General features: G+C 33.1%; 1 protein-coding gene across 11 annotated transcripts in view; it reads left to right on the top strand.

Annotated features, from left to right (window-relative positions):
• The window catches only part of SLC4A7 (solute carrier family 4 member 7), a 93,053-nt gene that overhangs the window by 51,395 nt on the left and 19,111 nt on the right, over positions 1 to 22,547 (top strand). For 10 of the 11 annotated variants that reach the window (XM_016149574.2, XM_016149571.2, XM_016149568.2 and 7 more), the window contains 11 exons: positions 2,669 to 2,784; positions 4,734 to 4,891; positions 6,233 to 6,320; positions 7,951 to 8,097; positions 9,116 to 9,222; positions 11,291 to 11,465; positions 15,160 to 15,293; positions 16,507 to 16,752; positions 18,428 to 18,533; positions 20,290 to 20,451; positions 20,808 to 20,921. In XM_016149574.2, the coding sequence (XP_016005060.1) occupies positions 2,669 to 2,784; positions 4,734 to 4,891; positions 6,233 to 6,320; positions 7,951 to 8,097; positions 9,116 to 9,222; positions 11,291 to 11,465; positions 15,160 to 15,293; positions 16,507 to 16,752; positions 18,428 to 18,533; positions 20,290 to 20,451; positions 20,808 to 20,921 (1,553 nt within the window). The remainder of the gene's footprint in view (positions 1 to 2,668; positions 2,785 to 4,733; positions 4,892 to 6,232; positions 6,321 to 7,950; positions 8,098 to 9,115; positions 9,223 to 11,290; positions 11,466 to 15,159; positions 15,294 to 16,506; positions 16,753 to 18,427; positions 18,534 to 20,289; positions 20,452 to 20,807; positions 20,922 to 22,547) is intronic. The other variant, XM_016149576.2, reaches the window with a different exon arrangement.

Raw genomic sequence — 22,547 nt, 5'->3', positions numbered from 1 at the left:
GTTAAAAAACTTAGCCTGGGTCATACAGCTCGTTAAATGGCAGCCTAAGTCTCTGATTAAAAATTCTAGTGTTTCTATCACTCACTATATGACAAACCTCTCTCTCAGTCTGTTGGCACTATCCAAATATACCAGATGCATTTAATTAAAGTTCATTGTAGTTGCCAAAAAATGATTTACTTTAGAAGTAAAAAATGAAAGTTTTGTGGCTAAATCATTATAACATTAATTATGACTGTAGTTAATGGCTACTGTTTTAATTTGATTCACACAAATGATATGTTCAGGTATCATATTTCTAATTCTTCTACAATTTGATGAGGTTTGTGGTAGTAGCCCTATTTTATAAATGAGGAAAAGTAAGACGTAAAAATGTGAAGATCAAACTGTAAACATCCAGAGCAAGAAATTGAAAGCTTTTAAAGGCAGAAAACTCATATCTTTGATTTATCCCTCTCTAGTTTGAGATGCTATTTTGAGAAAAAAAATTATAAGGATAAAACTAGATTTACAAGAGTGCAATTTTTAAATCTCAATATTGATTTAATATATACGCATACTCAATGTTTATTTTTTTCTTAAAGCAAATAAATGTAGTCTGAGTTATCTGTGCTAATGATAGTTTTAATTTTTGGGAACTTACTCAGTTAATTCTGAGCACCAGCAATTTATTATAGGAGCAGGGAGACTTCCTTTACTGAATGAGAAAGCAGCTTTAGCTTAGATGAGATTGGGAAGGACTATGTAGATAGGATAATGGCAGAAAACACATACCTGACATGCCAGTTTTAACAGGTTCCAGATGCCCATGTTTGCTAAGTGACTTCAGGTCATATCTTTCGGCTTTGTCAATGCTGAGTTTCACATCATTTCTTCTTACATTCCTACTATATCCTTACTTTCCCCCATAGCTTTCTCCTCATTTCACTCTTCTTCCCAAAATCTGTTGGGTGGGACTATTCTGGGAAACTGTGCATGTGTGTTCTTTTGATTATACATCTACAGACGGAATATTTTTAGTAGTTACAAGTGTATTCATTGCTCTGTTGCACTTGCCGCCAGAGCCTTAATGATATTCTTCATTTTGTGTGGGAGCCGGGGGAAGCCACTGAAAAGTACTAGTTAACTTTTTTCCTTTGCCTGAGTGTGTATTTTAATAAAAGAATAGACCGTATTCTGGAAGTTTATGGACAAGGTCAAAGAAGAGGAATCTTAGTAACTTTTCTGTGCCAAGCTAAAATGGTGATGAATGAGTCAAGGCTTAGGAAATATTTTATTTCAGAATTAACACTTCCAGAGAATGAGCATGTGGCTGAATAGATTGCATTTTCTTTTTATACCGAGATATTTGGATCACAGTAACATCCTGGTTTAGGTATTTGACAAGAGAAGTGGCTATCACAGAGGTCTTCTGTCATTCAGTTTAAGGAATAAACTTGAATGACTTCACTTCAGTTATTAGTTATATAGTATGTTGTATTCTGGAAAAATGAACCCTTCCTTAGATTCATCAAATATATCTGATGTGCTTAAAATTCTGGGATTTATTTACCAGTATTAACTTTGCAGTTTATAGGATGTAACCACAAACAGTTTAAGTTGCTGTGGGTCACTAGATTGAAGAGAGTGGTAGACTTCAAACTCAAAGTAAAGTCTATTGTAATTCATTCAGTCTAGTGCTTTTTCTCCTGTGATACTTAGTGTTTTGGGTAATATTAATCTATATTCTTGAACTAGAAAATCAGGTGTTTAGAAAAATGAAATACATTTTATGATAGAAATCTATGATGTACTTTAAAATCTTTGAGGTTTGAGCTTTTTGCAAAATTCATAGTGGTAACAATTGATCATATGCTACAGGGTGGTTTTAGGTTATATTATTGTAAAACGTTGCTGCTGCTGAATGCTACTTGAAATGAGTATAGTAATCCTGGGACATATATCTATCCTTGGTCATTGAAACAAGCTAATTTTATAGAACACATATCTTTCATTTCTAATGCAAACAAACTCATTTTGTAGATTTGTCTGAATCTTAGAGGTTGAGTTCCTTAAAGTCACATGGCAAAGTGGCAGAGAGTGCTTATGTCAGCAAAGATCTATTGAATTATAAAAACCCTTACTCTTTATATTTATATTGTAAAAACATTGCTATTATAAAGTTGTATTTCTTAGAAATAATGGCGGTAGGCAGGACATAAGTATTACTCCACAGAAATGAAACTTCTTGAGGAAATTGTTACAATTATGGAATATTGTGGTAAATTTAACCTACATTTAGTTGATGTAGCTCTTAAATTTTCTGAGTTACACTAAGAGTTTATCAGAACATTTATATTTTTATTGATGTAGAATCCCTAAGTATTTCTAGTAGTAATCAGACTCAGTCTTCTATCTTCTGTGATTCTGCACCTACTCATTTATTTATTTTTGCGAAAACCACCATTTTTGTAAGTTCTATCATTTTAAATGTTAAAATGTATAGCTTTATTATTGCTTATAATGTTATACTAGTCTTGCTGGTATGGTACTAACACTGGGCACTTTTTTTCCTTTTACCTTGCACATTTGCTTTTCATAAACCATCACTTTCAGGGTGTGAACAGAGTCAGATTTCAAAGTGAGTTTTCTCCGTATTGATTTGGAATTTGTTTATTCTTAACTACAGGTATTTTGGCCTCTCCACAGTCTGCACCTGGAAACTTGGACAATAGTAAAAGTGGAGAGATAAAAGGTAATGGAAGTGGAGGCAGCAGAGAAAATAGTACTGTTGACTTCAGCAAGGTAATTCTATCATTAACTAAAATTTTATAATCATTCTTACTGAGAAGATCGCTAGCAATGTGCCTTTATTAACATTGATTGTAATAATTTTTTAATAGACTGGTTCTTACACACCTGTGTGTGATGCTTGCAATAAGTTAACTTAAGATCAGAAATTGTGAGAAAGGTAATTCTTAGCACTTGAATAACTTTATATCTTACTAGTTTTAGAAGTTCCGACAAAAGAATACGTGAGTAACATGGTATTTTCATTGATACTGACCCTTAGATATCATGAAGCTCCAGTACCTTTTGACTTAATAGTCATTCGTCCTGGAGCTATCACCATTAGAAAGATTAATTCTGGGAATGGTGTTACAACAGTAGTAGCGGTTCAGCCTTTTGTTGGCTGTAATGCGATCCTAGAAATTCTCATGGTGTTAGTACTTTCTGGATTGTCACTGGAAAACATATCGGTGCTTCCCCATGGGTAGGTAAAGGCATGGATTTAAAAATAATTCACCTATCTCAAATATGATTTTTTTTTTTTATTTCTGGTTGACGAGTATTGAGGTAAAATAGAAAAAGAAAACTTATTTCACAAAAACAGGACAAAAACTACAAGTTCAAATTACAAATGAATTTTAAAGAGACTTTATGAGTATTACTTCTGAATAATTGATTCCTTGTGGCCATTGTAATTTAATGATATTAATTTACTATAGGATATTCTTGATACTTATCCAATGTCAGACATTTAATGTGTTTATTTCAAATAAGAAGCATTTCTCTTAAGCCTTTTACTTTAAAATGCAAAGTATAAGTCACATTTTATAGAAAAGGAGTGTAAATGATTAACGTTATATAACTTTGCTGAGTTTTGTGTTCTAAAATTATAAAATGCCTTGCATATGGAACATTGACTGTATAAAGGCTGTTATACTTTTACTTCTTCTTTTATACTTTGATCATATTTTTAATTGCTGCTCCTATTTCAGATAAATACAAAGTGTTCAGTAATTAAATTGCAATTTATTTTAATTAAATGAATAAATTAATATAATTTACATTATAGATCTCCTCTAGACATGGCAGATGCCGTTTTTTTTTGTTCCTCTGTCACAGTTTTACTTTTTTTTACTTGGCCTATCCCTGTGTACACCTCCTTGTCTCCTGTTGGGCAGGAGTCTGCCTCCTGGCACTGTAGTTGTGGCACACTGGGTGTGGGACTCAAGAGGTCCGCCGTAAGTGCTGGTTTTATTTTTAATAGATAGCCCTGTAAGTGGTTGTTTAGTGACTTGTGTGAAACTGCATATAAGTGAAGAACTCCCCGTACTTTGATATTATGTTTGTAACCTTTCCTTTGTAATTATACACAGACAACTAAATTTAATTATATATAGCACTGCCATATACCTATACCAATAATGCCTATTTATTTTAGTTTTAAGTAGAAAAAGTTTTTTCCACTTAATGAAAATACTGGGGAATGCCCAAAGTTCTTTAAAGTAAAAAGGACTTATAAAGAATATAAAGGGACTAAAATTTATTTATAAGATTAAACAGTAGATAATTATGAAATGAATATTTTTTAGTACTGTGTATAATTTCATGAGCCATTGTTAGTGGACTATATTTTTGTCTTAAATAGTTTTTAATGAATAGTGCCTTTATTCATTGAAAATTTTCTCTAGTTTGTATGTTTGATAATGTAGATCTCTGAAATAGCAAAGATTATGACAGTTAAAAAACAATTGGGATTATTGTTTGGTAGATGTGTTTTGCTTGCTTTTCTGTATTTGTCTACTCCATTCTTTGTACTTGTGAGAATTTTGGCATTTATACATTCGTTAGATCACCAGTTTTGATTAGCAAATCTAGTCGTAAAAGTATCTCTTCCTTCCTGTTTCCCTCTAAATAGTCTTATAAATACCATGCAGATTTTATTTTTAATTATTTTTTGTCAATAGGTTGATATGAATTTCATGAGAAAAATTCCTTCGGGAGCTGAGGCATCTAACGTTCTGGTGGGAGAGGTAGACTTTTTGGAAAGGCCTATAATTGCGTTTGTGAGACTGGCTCCTGCTGTTCTCCTCTCAGGGTTGACTGAGGTCCCTGTTCCTACCAGGTAAAGAGTTAGTTCCGAAATCTGAAAATTTTTATCTTCCCAAGGAACATGTTGTTTTATGTAAGAAAAGATCATTTCATTTGTGACTATTGTCATTATACCAAATGCTTTGATTATTTGAGGATAAAAGAATGATCTTTCTTTCTAGAACTAAAACGAAACAAATAAATCAATAAATAAAACAAATATCCTTTATAAAAACTTTGTGTCTATACCTTCATAAGAAGTTCAGTATCTTAGGAGCTTTGGTTTAAAAAACAGTTCATCATTTCAAACCTATTATGTTTTGTGCAGGCCCTAGAGTCAGAGAAAATGGAGTTCCAATCCTTGCTTTGTCACTTTTTATGAGAGAGTCAAACCCGACTTAAATTTATACATTATGAGTAAAAATTGAAATAGGGTGATATCCATAAGAATAATAAGCATGTTGGTTTATAAAGAGTAATCAGTTCCTTGGCTATTGATTGTATAAAATTAATTCTAAATGAGAATAATTTTAAAAGTTTTAAAATTATTTTTATGATAGCATATCTGAAGAATTAATTGCAATTTGATTGAAATGTGCACACCTGTTTTTAATATGTTTTACTGAGGTGCATTAATAGTACAGTATTAAGTTAAATGAGAGAAATAATTTCATCAACTCATACTTAAATTCTCATGAAGCAGGAAGATGAATATTTCCAGTTTGGCTGAGTATGAATATTAATATTTTAATCTAGTGTTAATAAGGACATAACTAAGTAGGAAGTTAAATACTTTTTATTTAGTCACTATAAATAAATTAAAAAATCAGATGCTATGAGGTTTGGTGTTAAATTTGGAGTTGTAGATAAATTTTTTTCTCCCAAGGGAATTAGTCCCTTATTTATCATATTAGAATCTTTATCCAGACTATATTTTGAGGGATTGTGGATTTTTTTTGTGTGTGTGTATACTCTTCAGATATTTTCTTAGGCAAACTTTATGTTTAAGTACTTAAATGGGATTGGTTTTCACTTTTTTTTAGTCAGTACAGACCAGAAAATATTGTTTACTCAAATTCCAAATGATATAGAAGACAGGAACACTCAATTTCTTAATTACTGTCTTATCCTAAGGAAGATGGGAAATAATAACTTGGTGGAAAGCTAATTATGAATGAATGCCTTTCTTAGTTTTGTTTTCTGCTTTAGTCTGAGTTGCCAGCTTTTCTCCACTGACTAGTGTGGGAAGTTGGAAAAGAGGTCTGAGTGTTGTTTTCGTGTTGACATTTCAATGACTTTTTTTTTTTATGATTGCTGAGATTTATGTGTGTATGTTGTTTATGCTTAAATCTATGTATTTCCATTTTTCCTTTAGGTTTTTATTTCTGTTATTGGGTCCAGCAGGAAAGGCACCACAGTACCATGAAATTGGAAGATCAATAGCCACTCTCATGACGGATGAGGTAATTAAAATACCCTTTGAAGTAGACACTGAGTATTAAGCATGTAATATGTATTAAGTTCTAGTGCTTCTTTTCTTTCATAGTGAAGGTTAAAAAAATATCCTTCCTGTCTGTGCTTGTATCTCTCTTCAACCCTTTGCATTGTCCTTGCTAAGGTCTTCAAGACCTTTGTGTCTGGATCAATAGGTAGATACTTTTGGTCTCCCCACCTCCTCAGCATATGAAATTATTGGTTACCTTTTGGAAATTTTCTTCATCCTGGGTTTTAAAACTTCATTGCTTTTGGGTTTCCTCACGACCCACCTTTCCGCCTTTTTCTCTGTACATTTTCTCTTTTGTTTGTGAACTTCATCTTTGGCCATGACCTGTACTGATCAGGACTTTTCTCTCTCTTCGGGAGGGAGCTTTATCATTGGGTGACAGACATCTGTGCCATGTGTCCCTAAGGTATCTGAAACCTCACATATCTGAACTTGACCTCATTTCTCTATCCTGACTAAGATTTTGGTGATAAAATGTTAGTTACCAACATTTCGATTTTACCTCTTCGATGTGTTTTGCACTTAATTTGCCATCTCCTTTCCATCTCCATGCCAGCTCTCTGGCTTAGACTCTTTTTCTCTTGGGTGATTAAAGTAGACTTTATGAGTCTTTCTTTACAGTATTTTCCTCTACACTACCAATCACTTACAGATTCGAATATTTCATTTCCTTGATCCAGATGCGTCAGCGACATCCTGTCATACATTCATGTTTAAACTTAAACTCTTTACCGTTGTCTTAATAGGATCTGCCTGATCTAGCCTCTGTGTACTCCTGGAAACTTGCATGCTAGTACTGTTCACACTCCTCCTGCTTTTTGCTCCAGCCACATTAACATCCTTTTTGTTCCCCAGATGTATCATGTTCCTTTCTGCCTCTGGGCATTGACAGTCGCTGGTCCCTTTGCCTGAGTGCTCTTCCACCATCCCACTCCACTTTGCCCTCTGCATGGTTTTGTCCCTCATCCCATTCAGATTTCTGCTACAGCGTTACCTGTTCTTGGAGGTCTTCTTTTACCCTGCTTAATTTTCATCACAGCATTTATCGTTACCCGCATTTAGGTATTTGTGTAATTAACTTGTTTCGCTGCCTTTTGTCCTAGGTTTTTGAGCACCTTTCTTTGTCTGTGTGCATTGCACTATCCAAAGTGCTTAAAATTGTGCCTGGCAAATAGTAGGCACCCAGTAGATACAAGTGATCAAATAAATTGATTAAATAAAATTCTTTGCATATCCACGATTATTCCTGTTGGATAAGTAACATTAAAATATTGCAGAAGTAGAATGACATAATACAGTATTATTTCATTTTGTAATCAATTGCTGAGTATAATACCATGTAAAATTTCTCTTTAAAAATTTTTCCATCTTAACACATACCGGTTTTATTTTGTGGTTTGGTTGTTACCATTAATTCATTTGATAATATTGATAGTGGGTTATTTTTTATAGTTTTGCTCAGGGTAGGCTTGAGATAAGAGGTTAGATCATTATCTTTATTATCGACTAATCTGTGATATCTAAAGTGGATTTACTGTGTAGAATTTTCTTTCAGCTTTAAAACCCTTTTACTCGATTTTTTCCTTTAGATTTTTCACGATGTAGCTTATAAAGCAAAAGACAGAAATGACCTCTTATCTGGAATTGATGAATTTTTAGATCAAGTAACTGTCCTACCTCCAGGAGAGTGGGATCCTTCTATACGCATAGAGCCACCAAAAAGTGTTCCTTCTCAGGTAAGAATTCTTTGAGTTACTTAAAAAAAATTTTTTTTGAGTACTTTATACGTTTTCAAAAATTAAAACTATATAAAGAGGTACACTGAGAGAAGTTGTACCCTAGCATGTCCCCTTTATGCTACCCCCTTAGCCCCACCTCCTGTGGGACACCATTTGTTACTTATTTTTTTGTTTATCCTTCTAGTGTTTATTCAGTGTTTCTCAGCAAAAGTTAACATACCGTATGTACTGTTCTGTATCTTGTTTTTTTTCATAGAACAGTGTATCTTGGAAATCCGATCACAAGAAATTATAGAAATATTTCTTATTCTTTTTCTTACAGCTTTGTTATGTTCCATTTATGGACATATCATACTTTATCATATTCTTGGGCTCAGGTTGTCTTCAGTCTTCTGTTATTGCAAACCATATCATAGCATTCCTATGTTATGTTGGTCTTCTGCAGATAGAGTCCCAGAAATTGGATTGCTAGCTAGCTCACAAGGGAATTTAGAATTTTAGTAGATATTACCAGAATCTCTTTTTATCGGGTTGAACTATTTTGGACTCCCACAGTGATATATGGAAGTGTTTATGTCCCTATAGCCTCACTAATACAGTATGTTGTAAAACTTGGATATTTGTCAGTCTGATAGATATCTTTTCTCACTGTCTTGGGTATTTTAATGTGGTTTTAATTTGTATTTTTGTAATTAGTGAGGTTGAATATTCCTGGATATTTTTTGTTTATTGCCCTCCACCACCTTTTTTTTTTTTTTTTAATTTAATATTTAAATCAATCATTGATCCTCTGGAGTTCATCATAAATTTAAAATATTAATAGAGACAAATACTAGATTCTTTTCTAAAGTATGATTCATTTACAGCTGAAGTTTACCTTAGGAAGCATTTTTTCTAGATGTAATAATTAGATAACCAGTATGAGAGAGACCTCATGCTCCCTCTAATTGAAGATGCCATCTTAGTTTTCTTAAAACAGAATTCTGAAAGTGTGTATTTTTTTTATGAAATTCAGGAAAAGAGAAAGATTCCCGTATTTCCCAATGGATCTGCCCCCAGTTCGGGTGAGACTCCTAAAGAGGCCGCTCATCATGCTGGGCCTGAGCTACAGAGGACTGGACGGTGGGTACAAATACTGATACAATGCGGGTGTCTTTTTGAGACTAGGGGTTGATTTGATGAAAAAAGGCATACGCGTTCTTTTTCTTTGCATATATTTGGGACCCGATCTAGTACAATATTTTCATATTTTGAAAAAATGCCTTATTATATATAGGTATATGACATTAAGGAAAATTAATATGCATTTAAATTAATTACAAGAAGGTTTTGAAGTGTGGAGCCCTATTACAGTTCTCCATAGGAAGTTAATAAATTATGGGAATAGAGAGGAATTATAACCAATGTTTTCGTATGTGTTCGCATAGACTTAAAACTCTTAAAAGAGCATTATGTCATGAGATAATGTAAAATTAGGCAAGTAAAGTTAACCCATGGTAATGATCTCTGGAAAACTAATTATAAAATTTGTTGAAGTTGTTCATTTTTGAAATAAAGAACAGAAATATTCCCAGGTGCAAACATTGTCTTAAAGTATTTCGTAGAAGTAGAGAAATGTTATGGTATTTTTATACTGTAGAAAAGCTTGTGGATATTGATATAGTTTTGTCCCCTGATTATCACTATAGAAGTAAAAGATCTTGAATCTTAAATATTTATTTAAAAAACCAGGCTATCTTGTACAGACACTCTATTAAGGATATTAGTGACATGCCTAAAAAATACTATATAGAAGAAAAATAACAATTGCAGTACTTAATATAAATTTTAGAGAATCTTAAACTCACAATTAATTCATTGACCAATATGTTAGTCTCTGTAAATATAATAGAGAATAAGACTATTCCTGTATAGTAGGTGCTGGTCTGATATTAGCATTTTTAATTATTTTTCAAACTTCAAACTAAGATAGGGTTAGTCACTGAAGAATACCAAGGCCACCATTGATTTAATGGTCACCTGAGAGCCTCATATATAAACTGTTTAATTAATTACTGATTTGATGATATAGTTTCATTTTCTAGGTTATCATTGACACCTCTTTTATTTCAAGTTGAGTCTCCTTTTTATCATATTATTTATAGTATAACTTCTTCTACTTGTCCATGTGTGTTTAGGATCTTTTTCAATATTAACTTAAAAAAAATTTTGGTGGTAAAGCTTAAAATATCCAAAGCATTTCAAAGTATAAGATTAATTTTTTGGTATATTTTCTGCAGTAGGAATTTGACTGATTATTTATTTTTAAGTCACAAAACCTTTTTGAATTTTCGATTTTTCACTAGTACTTATTGAATACCTACTATGCCCCAGGGGCTGTTCTAGACACTGGAGATAATGGCAACAAACCAGAAATAGTGTCTGCTCCTCAGGGAGCTTAATTTCATTGGAATACTTTCAAGTTAGATGTATGCAAAAGTCTGACCAAAAAAAAAAAAAAAAAAACATTGAAATGATACAGCTTTAATGTTCAAATATAGATTTTAAATTTGCTAATTACAACATCTTTTATTAATATACACACTAGTTTGACTACATATACAGTAAATTAATACACTGGAGTAATTTTTAGGCTTTTTTTCTAGACCAGAAATATGTATGTGATTGAAGTAAAATTATTTAATTCACTACTGAGTGTATCTAGGCACAGCATACTCTATTCATATTAAAGGATATTTGAGGGCTTTTGCTTTATATTATAATTGTCTTTCTGGTATTTTGGACACTTGCCTTTAAGATTTATAATGTAGATAATAATACAATTGCATATGCACATTTTCATGAATGGGTTGTTAGGTTTTATTTATTTTTATTGTACATTTCTTTGCACATTTGTGTCTGAAATTACATTTACTCATATAAAATCATTTGCCTGCAGTCTTTTCAGTATATAGTCCATAAAATACAGATGTTTATGTCTATTTTAACTTAATGCGATCTACCTTTCTTCTACCAGTGGATTAGATTAATGAGTGTATCTTCTATAATTTATACCATGAATTCAATAGGACATTAACTTTGTTGACAAAAAACACTAGACACCAGCAATTTTATGTAGCCCATAGTTTTAGTTTGAAATAGCCAGAATCCTCTAGTGTACAGTTTGACGAGTTTCATCTCACCTATTTAGGCTTTTTGGTGGTTTGATACTTGACATCAAAAGGAAAGCACCTTTTTTCTTGAGTGACTTCAAGGATGCATTAAGTCTGCAGTGCCTGGCCTCGATTCTTTTCCTATACTGTGCCTGTATGTCTCCTGTAATCACTTTTGGAGGGCTGCTTGGAGAAGCTACAGAAGGCAGAATAGTGAGTACAAAGATTGGTAGTGGCCAGGCTCTTAGCTCTTCAGAGGCAAGTGTCTGTGTGCATTTGTCTCACTATTCATACTTTTATTTGAAGAGTCTACCCACAGCATGATTAACCTGTCCCAAAGCAGACTTCCCCCAAAGGTAATTGCTGTGGAAAACATGGGGAAGCCATATGAACAGGAGAAGATGCACAGTTGAGGTAAAAATAAATAAATAAATAAATAAATAAAGGACAAGAATAAGAAAAAAAGAAAAAAGTTTATTCTGGCTTGCTGGATGAATGGTTTTATAAATTGAGTAAAAGGCTTGTATTGTCTGTGTGGGGGAGAGTGGTCGGATTGGGGGAAACCAATTGAACTAATTCTGGGTGGGTCATGGGTGGGGGATTTTTATCACTGGGGCTACTTTGTATCCTGTAAGGCCATAATAGGATTAGTTAGAGCCATGCAATTAATGGTAACTCATCAGCCTGGCGGCTAGGCCCGGACTAGACTCTTTGGAGGAAGAGAACATAATTGTGGACAAATGATGGATTTTTGAAGTGGTGCTTTAATTTTGCTATTACTAAATTTTTTAATAGTAGTCAAAGCCTTCATTGGAAAGTGTAACTGAAAACTGCATTCATAATTTGATATTTTTGACTAAAATGAAAGTTATGTTTTTCCGTTCTTGGTTATATTGTATTAGAAGGCATAACCAAATAGTGCTTTGTAAAATCTCGAAGATGATTATTTTGTTTATAATATATTTTAATGACATTTAAATGAGATATTTGTAATTCTTAACTGAATCTTAATTATATTTACTTTTGGGAGAAATTTCATTTATTTATTTATTTACAGATAAAAGGTTAAAAAATAGCCAAAGCTAAGTAGTGATAATTATTTAATTAAAGTATTTCATGAGTTGACTATAAGGTGTACCTGACACTTGAAAAATTTCCTTTCAACTCAATTCATTTTCAATTAATTCTATTCTTTTACCTTATTCTATAATCATTGTGTCAAAGGTATATATTTTTTGTAAGTTGCTTTATGTGCTGTCATAATTTGTACGTGTAACTCTGCTGGTCCCTGTGGAAATCTGCCTTATCTCTTACCATCATGGAAATGCTGCTTTGCTGTTGGACTGTCCCTCGCTGCCTGCCCATTTCATCCTGCTGTTTAATGCCGTGCATGTGATAGTGCTTCAGGCACTGGAGGAATATAGACAGTTGTAACATGAGCGTGAGTCTTCTGTCCTCAGGGATCCTAATCTAAGAGAAAGAGCTAAGATAGTGGATATGTAGTTACTATGCCGTAGTTACTATGCTGTGGGGGTGCTGTGCCGGGAGAGTGAGATAAAGGAAGAGCTGTAGGAGTTGAAGTAATGGAAATAGAGAACTCAAGAGTCTTATGGAGTAAAATGATATGGAAATGATGTGTTCATTTTCAGATGCTTTATTGGAACTTCAAGTATAAATGGTGACCTTAGGAAGTGGAGTTCCAGAGTTTGTAGTGGTAAGGAAGAAATGAATAGATTGGACATGGTTCCCATACAAGTGAGGGTTGAAACTGAGAATAAATAAGGTTAACAAGGGAGATAATTTATAGGGCAAGACGGAGAGGAAAACTGTGGAAAGTTACTCACATTTATAAAATGGAGGAGGGATGAGAGTGAAGAGGAAAATGGCCCAGCAAATTAGACACAGGCATGATCTGAACTCTAAAAGAGGAATCAGGATGATATAATTTTGCAAAAACCAAAACCAGAGGTTTTGAGAAGGAAGAAAGACTAGCAGGGGGAGTGTTTGGTGCCATGCAGTGAAGAGATATATGGGTAAGATAAGATTAGGGCTTTTGATGGGTAAAATGGAGACTTCTGAACGTGGGATGGGGAAGGCAGGTAGTGAGACTGTAATTTCTTTAGGGAAAGACAGGGTTCAGTTTGGGAATGAATATAGAAACAGTTTGAAAATTAATAAAAAGTAGGTCTGGGTATAAAGGACCTTGTAAATGTGGCCAAAAGGGGTTGGGGTGGTGAAAAGGAGGGCTTCATGTGGCTGTTTCTGCTTTTTCTATACAACATTTTTGAGGGAGACTGAAATTTTGTGGCCATGTGCCCCATTAGCATTTTTTTAATTTGCCATCTCTTTGCTTTTCTCCTCAATTTTTTGCCTTCTCTCTCCTAGATACCATTTAGACAGTTTTTTCCTTTGACTTTAGCTCGCCTAAATTCATTCCCGAATATGCATATTCTATTTGAACTAAGGATTTTATAATGGCTTGGCAGTGTCTTCTATGACAAACTGTTGTTTGTTTATGGGAAAGAAAACAAATTTATCTCATGCAGTTAGCAATTATATTGTTAACATGAACACTTCTTCATTTGCCAAAAGTCAAGTTTGTATGTGGGTTTGATCCTATTTTTATACTAATAGTTGAATAATACTTTTACCGTATACTACTATTTTGTGGTTTTCATTTTAGAAGATGCTATTATTGCTGCTGATGAAGATTTCTAACTACCATTTATGGAGTGCATTCTGAAAGCCAGATGCTAGGCTTTGCTAGGTCTTTTCACAAACACTGCTTCATTAAGTTTTACTGGCTATCTTCATCCCCATTTAAAAATGAGAAAGGTTGGGCTTCCAAAGTTTTAGGTATGTCCAAATCTTTACACCTTGTTAGGAACCAGTTTTCCACTTCAAATCTGGTTTTCAAGGCCTGCTCTTGGGCTGCTGCTGTGCTGCCTCCCAGTTCCTGGAGGGCTGTTTCTCGTAAGCTGCTTCTCCCTGCCTTTATCGATGATGGGCTTTTCCTGTCTTGATAGTACACTCCAGTTGATCCTACGTTTGTGAATGGTAAACTATTCTTTCCTTTCTGATCCCTCTCCTCTGTCTAGTGGCATAGCCTATACCTCTTACTTATCTAATAACCTAGAATTAGAATGTAATGTTGGTAATGGTATAATCTTGGCCTATTAAATTTAATTTAAAATTTACGATTCTTTTCCTTTTCTCATTTTATTTTTTGTTACCAGATTTTAATAATAATAAGATATTTCTTCATTTATGGTCGCTATGATTTTTTTAAAGGGATTTTCATCTATTTTTGTATATGTTAAGCATTTCATTCTTGATACGTGTTGGTTAAGCCTGTCATGTTAGATTAATTTCTTTAGAATGTGTGGAAAATTGCTCTTTAGAAATCAATTTGAGAACAATAGTATAACATGTTAATTTCTTATCCATTCAAAGAAGTCTTTTATCTAACAGAATATCTAGTATTTAATGTATTCTATTTTTTAAATGAACAATTTCAGACATACTAAAATATTCAAAATAATATACGCACCTTTGTACCATAGGCGTAAGAAATAAAACATCTATAGGTAAAGTTAAAGTTTTATGTGTCTAGTTTCCATTTACTTCTCCCTCCTTGTCTTTCACAGTATTGAATTTTGAATTATGATTGATTGCAAAAGTTCACTTTTAATATGCAAAAAGAAAGCAATTTTCCTTATGTATTTAAAATGTATTTGTAATTTTCCATATTTAAAATTTAAATTTGAGACTCAAAGTTGTATTCGCTTATATTATTAATTACGCGATTGGTATTTTTATCTTCTAGATGTCTATTCCATGTATTATAATAGATTAGAGATATGTTTATGATGTATTGCTTTTATTCGTTTCTTTTTTCCTTAAACAGAGTGCAATAGAGTCTCTTTTTGGAGCATCACTAACTGGGATTGCCTATTCGTTGTTTGCTGGGCAACCTCTAACAATATTGGGGAGTACAGGTCCAGTTTTAGTGTTTGAAAAAATTTTATTTAAATTCTGCAGGTACGTAATAGTTATCTACTTGTGACGTGTTTACATGTGTGTATAATTATATATTATATTGTTTATTAACCTTAGTAAAAGTACATTAATATACTTAATACCTGAAAAAAAGGATCTGATCATTACATATATTTTTAATATTTTGTGTTACCGTGAGGTCATCCCTGCTCTAGCCCATATCATTATCTCTACCCCAATCACCTTGAGTATAAAATCAATGGATTCGAGTGCTGATAAGCAAATCACTTGAGGGGCAATAAAAATCCTTTATGCCTGCAAATTTCAACCCAATAAAAACGTGTTCATCTGAATTGTTTATTAGAGGATATACTGGTCTTACAAAAGAAGTTTTGAAAGAGGTGGATCCCGAAGGCTCAAGCTGACTTTACCACTCGGGCCTTTGTAACCGAATGCCACAGTCGGAGTGAGGTTGAGGTGTCAGTTTCCAGTGGCAGGGTTGTTCACAGAGTAGCAGTCAGTACAGGGTACTGTAGCTGGTAGACTTGGAATTTGATATGGCCATTACTATTCAGTTTGTGAGTTAAATGCAATTGAATATCTTATCCTGAAATGACTTGATGCTCTTAAATATTTGATCCCTCTAACCCCTCTTACTCTGATTCGTCACTAAATGAGCTGATTCTGATTCTGGTCTGGCATACTTGATAGACTGAGAGAGAATGCAATGACCTGAAGTGTTCTAGACTCTGTGGTAGTAATTTCTTATTTGAAATTGAATTGAAAGATGAAGTCACTTTCTGTGGTGATACTGATGGTGGAGGAGATGGTGGCGGTGATGGCAGTGATGGCGGGGCAGAGGTGCGATTACCATATTGTCACTAGGTCATCTGAATCTTCTGAGAGAGTCACATTCAATTGCTCTATAGAATGCTTGCGTGTCATTTATTCCTGATTTTGAAGTTAGGTCTTTGTTTTTGAAATATTTATTGCCTTGTTGATTTTCACTGTAAATCTTTTATTTAAGTAAGATATAACCATTACATCTGTTAATAAGAACCTAGTCTTCTGTTGAAACAGGAAAACACATAGAGTTTTCTGTAGTCATTATTTTCAGTCAATTATTCTGTAATTTACACTTTTTAGGAATCTTATGTTGTTGTACTGATCTTATTGCTTGTTAATGAAAATTTTAAGTACAAATGCTACTCCATATGTATATGTTGATCATGTTCACATTTTTCTTTCTAAACAGAGATTATCAACTTTCCTATCTGTCTTTAAGAACCAGTATTGGTCTGTGGACTGCTTTCTTGTGCATTGTTTTGGTTGCAACAGATGCAAGCAGCCTTGTGTGTTATATTACTCGATTTACAGAGGAGGCTTTTGCAGCTCTCATTTGCATCATATTCATCTATGAGGCTTTGGAGAAGCTCTTTCATTTAGGAGAAATATATGCATTTAATATGCACAACAATTTAGATGAACTGACCAGCTATTCGTAAGTGTTTCTGTTTCCCCCTAATATTAACATGTATTTTTGCAGAGATGACTGAGCCTAGGAAAATGGATTTTTTTGTGATGTGGTGCTCACTGTATATTTAGCTCTAACTATCCGACTAGCCATATGGAGGTTGACTTTGTCTGTTACAGATGAAATTTTACCATAGCACTCAATGGACGTAAATATAGTTGAACAAATTCAATCATTTTTATTCACATTTAAGTATGTGTATTTAAGTATGTGTATTTTGGTCTTCTGTTTGTATAGGGTTGGCCAGTTTAAATTCAATTGTTTGGTAGCTACCATCATATATTTGAATCAATTATATTGGATTTTGTAATCTTTAACTAAACCCTGGATATAGGATATAATGTTTTTTTAATATTTATATTTCTCATGGTTTGGATTTTCTTTAACATTTTTGAAGCCTGATAATTTTTATTGGAAGTTATTTTAAAGATAACTTCAGTACATTCTCATATGCTATTTAGTGGAATATTTTCTTTGTGATAAGAAAAAGGATGAAATGAAAATATTTTGAGACACTAGAACAAAATAGGATTTGAAAAGTAGTTATAATAGTCACAAAAGGTTGGCACATATATTCAATAAAAAGTCAAATAGTTTATTAAAATGATGTATTCTACATAGATGCCTGTATTTATTTTCTTTGGCAGTCATGCTCGGTGTAAATGTGATTCTGTGTTTGATTGACTTACCTGGAGAAATGTGGTTACCAAAAACACGAGCCTGCAACTTCCTTCCTTTTACCCACCTAAGGCCCGAATCCCTGTGCTCTTCCTGTTCCCGCTGTGCCTCTCCTCGGTCCTCCTTCCCTTATCTTCCTTGCACACTCTCAACTTCGGTGGACAGAGTAGGGCAGGATATGAAAATTCACATTCAAATAGACATTGACCTTTTTGAAAATCCGACATCCAGCCTCTTGCCTCTTCTTCAATGGCTCATAATCTAATTGGGAATATTCTTGTTTGTTTCTATTTTTAAATCCACATTTAGAGTTTTTTTTTGTTTTGTTTTTTTTTGTTTGTTTGTTTTGTTTTGTTTTTGCTTGTGTGTGTGTTTATAGCTTTTTTAGGCAGGTGAGATAGTTCTGGATATGAACTAAACTCTCTCTGTTCTCGTAATGGCTTTCCTAGTCTTGTCCTGATGGAAAGCTGTGTTGTTATTTATTTATTTATTTTTTTAAAGAATGAATCTTAAGGTCAATCAAGGATGAATAGGTAGGGCTAATAAGAGTGCAAAGAATTACTAGTATAACTTTTATTGGAAATCCATGCATGTTGTATGTGTGTGTGAATGGAGAGGTAGCAGAAGCTCCTATGCAGATTAAGTAGATAAGATTTAGGGGAGAGTGACCTTGCTAAACATGGTGGCATCTCAGATTTTTGAAGAAATTCATATTCCCCCAAGGGATATATCTAACCAGTTTCATTAATTAAACATTTTATTGGTGTTTATATTGTTTTATTTATATAAGTGAAACCTTATTTCATTCCATTGTTTATGATGTGTTTTCGCTTTCCTAGTCTCCATGCTTTGCAACATGGAAAAAGTTAATAAGCTAAAAGCTACAACATTGTGTGATTGATTCAATGAAATGCAGCCATGAAATACAGGACCCTTAAAATTTTACCCTTTTCTAATTTCTCAGATGTGTGTGTATTGAACCTCCTAGCCCTAGCAATGAAACTCTAAATGTGTGGAAGAAAAAGAATTTAACAGCACAAGATATTTCCTGGGGGAATCTCACTGTTTCTGTGAGTATATCATGAAATAAAGGATTTTGCAGAATTAACCTACTTCTTTGGCCTTTTCTGAGTAGACTCACATTTTTTATTGCTCGATGAATATAGTATGCTTTCAGAATATAATATTATGTTGAGCAGGTAGGAGTTACCACATTTTTTATGTGACATGCACTAAAAAGTATTAAGCTGAAAAGAATGAAGCTAGTAAGGGAAAAAAAAAAATGGAATATATCTTACTTCCAAGGTATAATTATTTTAAAAGATGTTAATATACTTCTGGTTTCTAATTTCACTTAGATTAATATATTCAAAGGAAGTATTTACTAGAGGACTATGGTGACATGTACTAGTGTTGACAGTTGCAACAGTCCATATCCACTTGTCCTGCCCTCTGTTTATTGGCTCCTGTGCTCCATTAACAGCTTATTTAGAAGATCCTGAATGTTCTGCTAATGTTCCAAATGTCAAAGTGAACCTCCAAGAGGCTGGTTCTACTTAAGCACTAAGGGGAGAGAAAAGAAAAACGACCAAAATGTGGCCCGAGCACCTGCTGTGTACTGAATACTATTACCTATTCTTGTTTTCTATTGGGAAATGTCTTAGCCCTAGAATATTCATTTTGGACACTTCCCAGGTTGGGATTTAGGAATAAAGATGTAAAGTGATACTAATAGCATCTCCTGGGCTTCCCCGGTGTTTTTTACATAATGTAAGCAATTTAAGGTCATTTTTTTTTCCTCACTAAAGGTGATAGTTAGCTCTCAACTATATAATTGAAAGGATATCATCTGAAATTTTATCTAATTGATAATTTAAGTCTAAACTGTCCAGTACAGTAGTCATTAGTCACATGCATCTATTTAAATTTCAATTAAATTAAATTAATAAAAGTTCAGTTTCTTAGTTACACGAGCCACACGTCGAGTGCTCAGACTCCTCACGTGACTGCTGGTTGCTGTATTGCACAGTGCGGGTGCATACCATTTCCATCATCACAGAAAAATTCTGTTGGACAGTGCTGATTTAAAGCATTGTACGTCAGTAATCAACTAAAATTAATGTTTTGCTATATTATATTTTAAAAGTCACTTTTGTTATGAAAGAAGTAAAGTTAATAATAGAGGTGTTCAAATGAAAGTCATTTGTTAAAAACTTATTCCACGATGAATAGGATGTCTCAATATTATAGATAGATCTCTTTTTAGTGTGTTTCTTGATATCTAAAGGGGCTATGTTAGTTTCTTTGTAGTTGTAGCTTTTATTTTCATGATCTATGCTGTAAATTTGTAGGTTTACTAAGTTCAGCACTTAAAAATTGAGGATAATAGAACCTTTGACTAATTTTGGTTAACCAGAGATGTTGTATAAAATGAGCCTCATTAGAATATGAGTAAGGGATAGAAGGACTTTCGTAGCACGTGCCTTTGTTAAATCTCTGGTAGCCTTTTGGATATTTCTCTCCCCACAAATGAAAATCAAATCAATAGATTTCTGTAATTATATTATGCTGTATTATTGATATATTATTGAAGGAAGTGTTATATATATTAAAGGAAGTGTTACTTTAATGTCCACATTACTGCTCATCATCCCCTTCTTTAATCCCACAATCTTGAGTCGAGTCAGAAAAGCCAATGACAGTTTTTATTACTGATTTGAATTTAGTACTGTAGCCATTTCTTACTCAGCATCATGTCGCTTTTGTTTTAAGCAACTTGTTTAATTTCTCCTTTTTCTGTCCCCCCCACCCCCTGGCCTTTTCCAGGAATGTAAAACCTTTCATGGCATGTTTGTAGGATCGGCTTGTGGTCTTCATGGGCCTTATATTCCAGATGTGCTCTTTTGGTGTGTTATCTTATTTTTCACTACATTTTTTCTGTCTTCATTCCTCAAGCAATTTAAGACCAAGCGTTATTTTCCTACCAAGGTAATTGGGGTGTAATTTGGTAATAGTCATGTTTTTAGTTTTCACTTTTTTTGTTTATTTCAATACAGTAATATGTTGTTTGAGGTTAATATTTTATGACAAATAGTTATAAAGAAATTATTCATAGTGAAAAATGCATATTACATGTCTGAGCTAGCAGTAGGAAAATAATGGTACCATGTGAGATAGTTGGCTAATTGTGAAATATTAGATATAAATGTATTTCACTGACGTCAGTTATTGAAGACCTCTTTCACACTTTCTAGAGACATATTTTAATCTATGAAAGATACAAATTATTTAGAAAGGACACGTAATATTTTTGTGGTTATATTAACATAATCCCTTTAACATAGGTGCGGTCGACAATCAGTGACTTTGCTATATTTCTCACAATAGTAATAATGGTTGCAATTGACTACCTTGTAGGAGTTCCATCTCCTAAACTTCATGTTCCTGAAAAATTCAAGGTAAGGATTAAAACACTTGGCTATTTGTTATCTGGGTATATCAAACTACTTAAAAGTGAGACTCTGCCTCCTAGGTAGTTATTTTTAAAACATGCATTGTCTCTCTGAAGAGCTGATGCTTTGAAAGAAAAAATTATGCATGTATATATTTCTCATACATATATAAAATGACAAGATGCAAAGTGTCAAGTGAATATATTAAGGAAATAAGAAAGTTGTCAAAAGCTAGTCGGCCTGACAGGGAGAATGAATGAAAACATCCATGGGGAAGAGTTGGGAACCATTTAAAAAATTTGACCGTGCTCTGATGCTGGAATTCATGATGTATTTTCCAGATGAAGAAAACATTCTTTATTCCTTTATTTAGAAGTAACTCGAGCTTGATTTTGTGAGTAGCAAGGACATCCTGGTTAAATTTATAGAAGGATAGTGTATCTGATTGTAATTGGAAAGCTCCGCGCAACATTTTCCAGCAGAATCAGGAGAGAATCAAATGTGTTCTTCGTAAGAAAAAATGATGTTTAATTTGATTATCCATGAATGCTTTGTTTTCATCAGCAAACTCTATAGTTCTTTTGTATGAAATATACCATATGCATAATATAGTGTCCAATAATTATTTTCCCTCTAAGTTGGAGGTGGTAGCTTTTGAATAGTTTCTGGAATTTTCTTAGTCTATTATTTGTGTCAATGCTTATATTTACATTTAACAAGTCAGATGACTTCTTTTAGAAGAAGAAGGTATATAAAGGGTTTTAGAGATAAGGAATATAGTGAAGAAAATTTTTGTCTGTTTTATCTTTCACTCAGATTAAAAAAAAAAACAAACATTTTTTAAAACTGTGGTCTCTGAAGTAAAGTGCTTGAGTGGAAAATGATCCACTGAAATTACTCAGAAGGTCTATTTACATTTCTACCTGAAAAAAAAAAATTAAACTTTATATTTCCTATATGAATTTTACTATATGGATAAGCATTAGTAACATAACACATAAATAAGTATAGAGCCACTGAGTATATATGCTCAATCTTAGTTATAAAAATTTTTAATTTTTAACTTTTCGCTGCTGAGAGTATAAAGTAAAAAAAAGTTTGGTGAGACCTTTCTTTAAAAGCATAGATACTGAGCGACTTAAGATTTTAGACCATTATGAGATGACTATTCAAAAATCATTCTGTTTCTACCAAATCTTACAAATAAATGAAACAATACATTAATATTTGTTCAAAATATTGATGTAATTTCTTGTAGTCATGGCCCCATTTTCTTACTCTGATTCCTAAATATATTCTTGTTATTTACTTATTGATCTAGCTTTCAAGTAGCAGACGGATTTCCCAGGGCATAAAATATACTTGGGGAAACAAATTAAGGAACACTTAAAAATGTATGCATTATATAGATACAACATTTTTATTCATGTGTGGTATTGAATATGAAGCAATTTAATATATATCATTGTAGGAAAATTGTGATACTTGAATTAGAAAATAATGAGTTTCCCTTTTGTATTGAGAAATGTTTTCATGAGGAATCATGTGAAGTCTATGTAATGAAAACATGTTTAGATTTCAGTATATTTAGTATCCTCCAAGAACACTAACCTCTCTTTTGATCTTTAAAAA

This window comes from Rousettus aegyptiacus, unplaced genomic scaffold, assembly GCF_014176215.1.
Source record: "Rousettus aegyptiacus isolate mRouAeg1 unplaced genomic scaffold, mRouAeg1.p scaffold_m13_p_4, whole genome shotgun sequence".
In the NCBI taxonomy this organism is placed as follows: Eukaryota; Metazoa; Chordata; class Mammalia; order Chiroptera; family Pteropodidae; genus Rousettus; species Rousettus aegyptiacus.
This window is presented reverse-complemented; position numbering and strand designations above follow the sequence as displayed.